This window comes from Microchirus variegatus (assembly GCF_963457635.1).
Source record: "Microchirus variegatus genome assembly, chromosome: 6".
Classification (NCBI taxonomy): Eukaryota; Metazoa; Chordata; class Actinopteri; order Pleuronectiformes; family Soleidae; genus Microchirus; species Microchirus variegatus.
Genome location: NC_139807.1, coordinates 20,512,694 through 20,519,453, shown reverse-complemented (window position 1 = coordinate 20,519,453; position 6,760 = coordinate 20,512,694). Strand labels below are relative to the sequence as shown.

General features: G+C 41.6%; 1 protein-coding gene across 1 annotated transcript; it reads right to left on the bottom strand.

The window, feature by feature from the left end:
• Positions 1-524: 524 nt before the first annotated feature.
• Positions 525-4,887, bottom strand: gabrp (gamma-aminobutyric acid type A receptor subunit pi; the record flags this gene model as incomplete). The annotated part of the gene is made up of 9 exons (XM_083891677.1): positions 525-857; positions 963-1,156; positions 2,342-2,494; positions 2,597-2,734; positions 3,356-3,438; positions 4,070-4,287; positions 4,420-4,487; positions 4,585-4,697; positions 4,835-4,887. The coding sequence occupies 9 exons, from the start codon at positions 4,885-4,887 to the stop codon at positions 525-527; spliced, it is 1,353 nt and encodes a 450-aa protein (XP_083747803.1).
• Between the last annotated feature and the right edge of the window lie 1,873 nt (positions 4,888-6,760).

Sequence of the window (6,760 nt, the reverse complement as noted above, 5' to 3'; positions counted from 1 at the left end):
CTTCTGTCATCAGTTACAATAGAAATACATAATTCCTTCCTCATTAAAAAGCACCAACACGTTATCAGTCATTGACTTTTAATGTCTCATGATATCCTTTGAGGTAAATGTACAGTATTTGATCTCATACAAGCAAACACGAAAGCCATCACAAGCAAAGCACTGTCTACGTCTGTCATGTAATGAAGATTTAAGTTTAAGTTAGCTCAGTATAGTTTGGTGCAATTCAGGCAGTTACAGTGAGTCGTTTTTCTAAATTAATATTACGGCAGCCATCAATTTATATTCTTGGTAATAGTTGTCATCACAGAGTGTGATCTGTAGCTGGTTCCTCAGCCTAAATTGTTGCTCTTGGTCAAATTGAAGCCCTGTCTGACGGCCAAAAATGTTAAAGTGTGATTTAAAAACAAAAACATTGTCAGTTTTGATCCAGGCATTGATGATGACTGCTATGGGTCTCGAATGAGGAGGTAGAGCAGCTTCAGAATGGTGACATTAACTATGCAGCAGTTTGGGACCAGTGTTCAGAGAAAGAGATAATAAAGCCAGTAGAGGATATTGACAAAGAGGAATGCTGTGGGGAATGCTGAGCGGGCGTGGCGATCAATATTGTGTGGATTTTCCACAACGAAGACAGATGCTATCCTGCGAGATGCATCCTTCACTGAGGACAGGGTGCAGCCTTGTCCTGTCGTCTTCTCTGTGGGCCCATCATGGTTGTTGGCATCTCTCTTCTCTGACTGCTCCGTGGCCTCCTCTGCAGAAGAGCTGATCTCCACAGACTGGTTTGGTTGGGCAGGCCTGACGATGGGGAAGGAGCTGGTGCCATTGGATTCTCTAAACTCCCTCAGAAGTTCCTGACAGATAAAAAAGACACATGGACTGATGCTTACAATGTCTGTGTTATCATGACATGGCAATTCTGTTTTTCCATCTAATGCATCAGTGCAAACATTGCTCACCCTCTGTAATTCCACAATAGTGTGGTGCTGCATGGTGTAAAAGTGGGCGCAGGCGTACTCAAGCAGTGCCCCAAAGATGAATGTGAAGCAGATGCCCAGGTAAACATCGATTGCTTTAATGAAGCAGTTTGCGTTAGGCAGAGAAGTCCTGGCGCCCATCATCAGAGTTGTCATGGTCAAGACTGTAGTCACCCCTGTAAAAGAGATTGTAATGTCTTTACATCGATCAATTAAAGGCCCAAATATAAGAAATGTATTATATTAAGCTATAAAATGGTCATGATAATGGCCTTAATATGTAGCCCATTTACTCTTCTGCTTATGTTTTGGTTTGGGCTCATGGTTTATTGCACGTGTAGTGCAATAAAAAATAAGTAGAGTTTGTCTACACAGCAACCTGTTGCTCTGTGTTGGAAATGTTGAATGTTACCAAACCTAAAAAGCCCCACTACGTCTATCCAGGGTGGAGATATGTTTTAAATATAAATGGATAAAAGCACAGATGACTGGCGATCTGTACAGGGTCTACCCTGCCTTTTGCCCTATGTCAGCTGGAATTGGTGAAAACGACCCTCATGGAGGATACAGCGGTAGAAGGTGGCTGGATGGATGGAAAACACGGATGAAGTCAGATCAGAGGGAAATCAGACAAAGAAGCCAAGGTTAGTTCACTCTATCTGTCCATCTCTCCCCCATGTTGCTGTTAGATATATAACATAATGGATTCACAGCCTGTTATTGTTGCCTGGTCTTATCCTCTCATCATGTGATCATTCCCTGCTGCTGTGACTCTGCAGGTGAAAGTGTGTCTGCTGCAGCAGAAGCAGTGTCCTGCTGTTGCTAACACGTGAAAATGAATCAAATAGGTTCAATGTTTGCTAAATGAAACAGTGTTTCATATGTGTGTATATATATATGTATACACACACATACGCGTATTATACATGTATTTGAGTATGTATTTGCATATGAACATGGAGAATATAAAAGCAGCTCCGTGTTTCTGTTCCAACTTTTCAACTACATTCGCCAATATTTTTAAAGCCTGCTGTTGTACATATTTTAAGTAATGTTTTCACAGCTCCTCATTTTGCACACTGATCTAACCTCTAGTTTCACTGATTGTGTGATACACTGTCAACATATTGATGAATGCGTTCAGTGAATGCAGAATAGGAGGATACACATCTGAACTTAAAAAGACAAAGACCACAGTGAAGGTTCATGGATGTTGTGAAGAAGGACATGAGGACAGTTGTTGTAACAGACTAGGACAAAGGGATCGGGTAGGATGATCCACTGTGGGGACCTCTAAAGGGAGAAGCCAAATGTAAATATTCCTCTATACCATACAGCACACAGTAAAATATATTATTAACCAATGCATGTTCGAGCTGGTACAGAGGACTGGCTGATCCAGAAGGAGACCCAGGAGAGAACCACCAGCAGAATGGAGGGAACATACGTCTCCAAGATAAAGAACAGCACATTTCTCCGCAGTGCAAAATGCAGCACCAGCTTGGGGTATTGCCCTGAGGAGAGGAGCAGACATGGTGAGACTGATTCGAACGAGAAATGTGTTGAAATAGACATCTGTGCATGTGAAGGCAATTCTAGGATTTGAAGTATTGTACCTGTTTCATACACAGCCTCTGAAACTGATGTATAGTAGCTCTCGATACTGTACTGAGCCAGCCGCAGTGTGTCCAGACCCTTCACTGAATCATTCCCTCTGGTCCAGTAGAACACCACATCCTGCAGGTTGTAGCCCCCTGACCACACACACACACACACACACACACAAAATGAGCCGCATCCAAGTACATTATGGCTGATTGACATGGACAAAAACATTATGATAAAAAAACATTCAGTAATGATTGTGATAAAAACTAAAGATTGAGTCTTAATTGTGGACAAAAAAGATTAACGCTGGCTTAAAAGTAAGCTCAACATGCATTAAATGACACAATGAATAATCAGTGTTTGATATTAGAGGTAGACAGATGAATTGGTTTGATTGTGTTTCATGATTAGTATTGAATTTGTGCATTATTTTGATCTAAAATATAAAAGTGCATTGCAGTGCAGTCACAAAATAGGTGCTTTTCAATAGATGGTAACTAGTTGTTAACTGTTATATTTATCAGATGGAAGACATCATAAATCAACCAAATTTCAAGATGAGCATGAGCCAAAATTCTGTCGACCTCTAACCCAACATTCAACTTCGGTTGCATCATTATTAAACACAATAATATTGCAATAACTATTGCCATGGGATTCCCAGCCCTTAGGTTTCACCAATTCATTTGTGAAAAATGGTACTGGTGATGATGATTCCACATACTCGATGAGGTGGAGGCTGATGGGAGCTCACAGGTTTTACTCACAGCTCTCCAGCTGCAGAGTGCACACCTGTTTGTCCATGGGATACTTGGTCAGGTCCATGTTGCAGGCGATGGTGGCCGTGATGCTGTTGTGTATTCATAGCAAGAATATTAGCGACCTTCAGAAACCAATGACTATTACTAATCTTTTGATATAAGTCTGGGTTAATCAATAATTAGTGAGCATGAAAAGCACTGAGCCCCTGAGACTGCACGTGGCAAAGACTCATATCTGAAGTGTCAACACTTCTGATGAGTTAGTTATGTGTGGCTGAGGATCTGAAGTGAAAATTCAGTTGATGTGTTAGCAATGTTGTGTTCTAATGTAGAGTTTTACTGCAACAAAATATGATTTTATTTCTAACATCACTACCGTAAAAATCACACAAATGTCGAGTCATGTTCAGGAAAATTCATTCCTGAACATGAATGACACATGGATGACGAATGCCCTGAGTGCCTCACTCCTCAATACATTTGTCCAGTCACAGTGAAGCCGTCTTATCAGTGTGACATGACGGATAAAACATCATGACTCATAAAGCCCCATTTTAAGAAACATAATTTTTCTGTCACTTTTCATTTTCTGTTCTTCCAGGTCAGTTTCCTCCACCAGACTTCAGCCAAATCTGACAAGCCCATTTTGTGACACACGGAGAACAAAATGCCATTAAATGTCAAATCAATGCACTTAAAGAACAAAAAAGCAGGATGTACCGGAGGGCATATAGGACCGTCCCATTGCTGAAGATGCGTATGAGGCGGTTTTCCACTGTGACGTCATGCAGGAAGGAGCGTTTAGAGTCAGGGATGAAGGTGTCAGGGATCCAGAGCAGTGACACCAGGCGTCCGTCCAAACTGACACTCTCATTTCCAGGAAACACCAGCCTGGAATCACGCCAGCGCTGACGGAGGAATATGGTTGCTGTGTAGTCCTTGGGGGGGGAAAAAGACATAAATCATCACTCATTTATCAGTCATTCATTCATTGTTTCAGTGACGAGCACACACAGCCTCATGCTCCCTCATTGACGCACTGCCATAGAAGAGTAAAAAGCATGATCTACCATATTGATTTCAGAGATGGCGTCAATACTGGCGATATCAAGGCTCATTCCAATTTCCACAGGGCCTTCTATTAAAGACAGAGACTGAAAATGAGTCTATTCTCAATTAGGGGACACTCAGGGACACAAATGACCCCTGTTTACTTTCCCCCAGCTCCTTCCTACCATTGAAATTAGGTCTGAGGTAGCGGTTGTATCCTTTCATCAGCTTCTGAATTGTTGGCTGAAGCTGGGAGTCGTTCCATTCTCCCCAGTGATGATTATGAAACATACAAATGCTGATAGAAAAGAGAGAGATGGTGGCAAATGGAGCATAAATGAACAGAGCAGAAGCAGATGATTTACATTTTCAATCAATACATTGCAAATATCACAAAGTGTGTGTATGTGTGTGTGTTCGATCGTCAGTACTCACCCCTGTGTAAACGCCAGGCTGAGGAGCAGTAGCGCATGCAACTGCTCACACATTTTGGATTGTCAGCAGCTCTGGTGGTGGGGGTGGGACACAGGCCACACAGAATAAATTACTGGCCACAAATCATACTCCTGCACATTTAAATTTTAATGGGATAACACAGTTTCACCATAGGGTGGCAGCACCTCAACCACTGCAGTCCCAAAGCTCAGGGGAAATCTGCAGCACAGCAGCCACTCTTAGACCTTGATGTGCTCGTCTCCCCGCTCCAATAGTTGCAAAATTTGCTGAACGTTTCTATTGATTTCCACCTGCCGCCTGTCTCTGTGAATATGTCCACAGTAGCTTCATTTGGCTGTCACTCACACACGGACACACACCATGGTGTCTGTGTGACTGTGGAGAACGTCATGTGCACTTAAAATGATTGCTTTGACGACCACTTACTGAATGCTTACACTAAATGTAGCACCTTAATCATTACAAATCATCTTTTATCATTCATTTAAAGCTGCAGTGCATACATTTTTGGTGATTTTTCCATCTGTGTTGGGTTGTCCTTCATCTGAAAAAGGCCTCTGTCAAGAAATACTATCAGACCTGACCTTTTTCTGAGCAGGAGAATTCATTTGTCGGCGCTTCTTTGTTTTGAGTCGTACGCCGACCTGTTTGCAGCCGGCTCACTTTACTAGCACAATGTTGTTGTTTCTGCCTTTGTCTGTTTTGAATTAATCCATTCCTGTGTCAATGGCCAAATTGACATGCAATCACTGCTATACTGAGAAACACCAGTATGTGGAACTGGAACAGGATTGACTAATTTGGTACTAATGTTTTGAATCCAAAGATTTGTTTGAATTTAAAGATACACACAATTTACACACAAACATGTAATACCTTACACACACATCAGACTATAATAGGGATGAAGCAGTGTCTAAATGACACATGAGTGCTCTCACATGTTTACACATTAGTTTTTCCCTCTCCTGCACACAAGTGTCGTCACATGCTGATTTATGTGACCACTACCGTGTGGCTTATTCACAAAGCTGCTGTCAGAACTAATCTTATATTATTTGATTTAAATTACTCTTTGTCTGGTTTTAACTCCCCACAACAGTCTTCTCAGTCTCACTGCCAAAACCCTGTGTTCCCATCGTATTAATCAGAATCAATAATGCATGTGTTCACATTTGCAGCTCTTCCAAAATCAAATGAGTGAAAACATCATAATTGACATGTTGCCAAAACCTCAGCAAAGCATTTCAATCAAATATCCAATGTGTTCACACAGCGTATAAGGACATAGGATTGTTTTAAAACCAAATCTGTTTTCATTCATTTTATTATGTACAGTACTTCAGCCTAAAGTATGTAGATTTTTTTGTTGTTGGACTGCTTCAGTCCACACAGTCCACACTTCATTAATCACATGCATTGGCAACTGTTCAAAATGGATTGCTCTACATTTTCCTGTCTTTACTTTGACTCAGAACCAACACAGAATTTGGCATGCAACCCCCCCTAAAAAAATCATTGAATCTCTCTGTACACATTATCTCCACCTTGTCTTTTATTTGTGCACATTTTGTTTTTCAAATCTCTGATTTCTCTGTCCCTCTCTCCTACCTGTGTCAATCTTTCTCCACTCCTCTTCTCTCTCAGCTCTTTCCTTTGTTTCTTCCTCCACTCTTCTGTTTTCCTCAGTCCTTAATGTTGCCAGTTTTTTCAGTTTCCTTAATTGAATCCCAGTGTTTCTTCCACCTACCAGTAAATCACTGCTGCTCCAGATTTGCTGCGGTGGTGTGAGTGGCTGCTGTTGGTTGTTTTAGTGTTTTTGCTTCTCCCTCCGAATCTCTGCACAGCTTTATTCATCTCTTTACTGAGACACTGCGCACCCCTCACTCACTCCCTCCCTCCTTC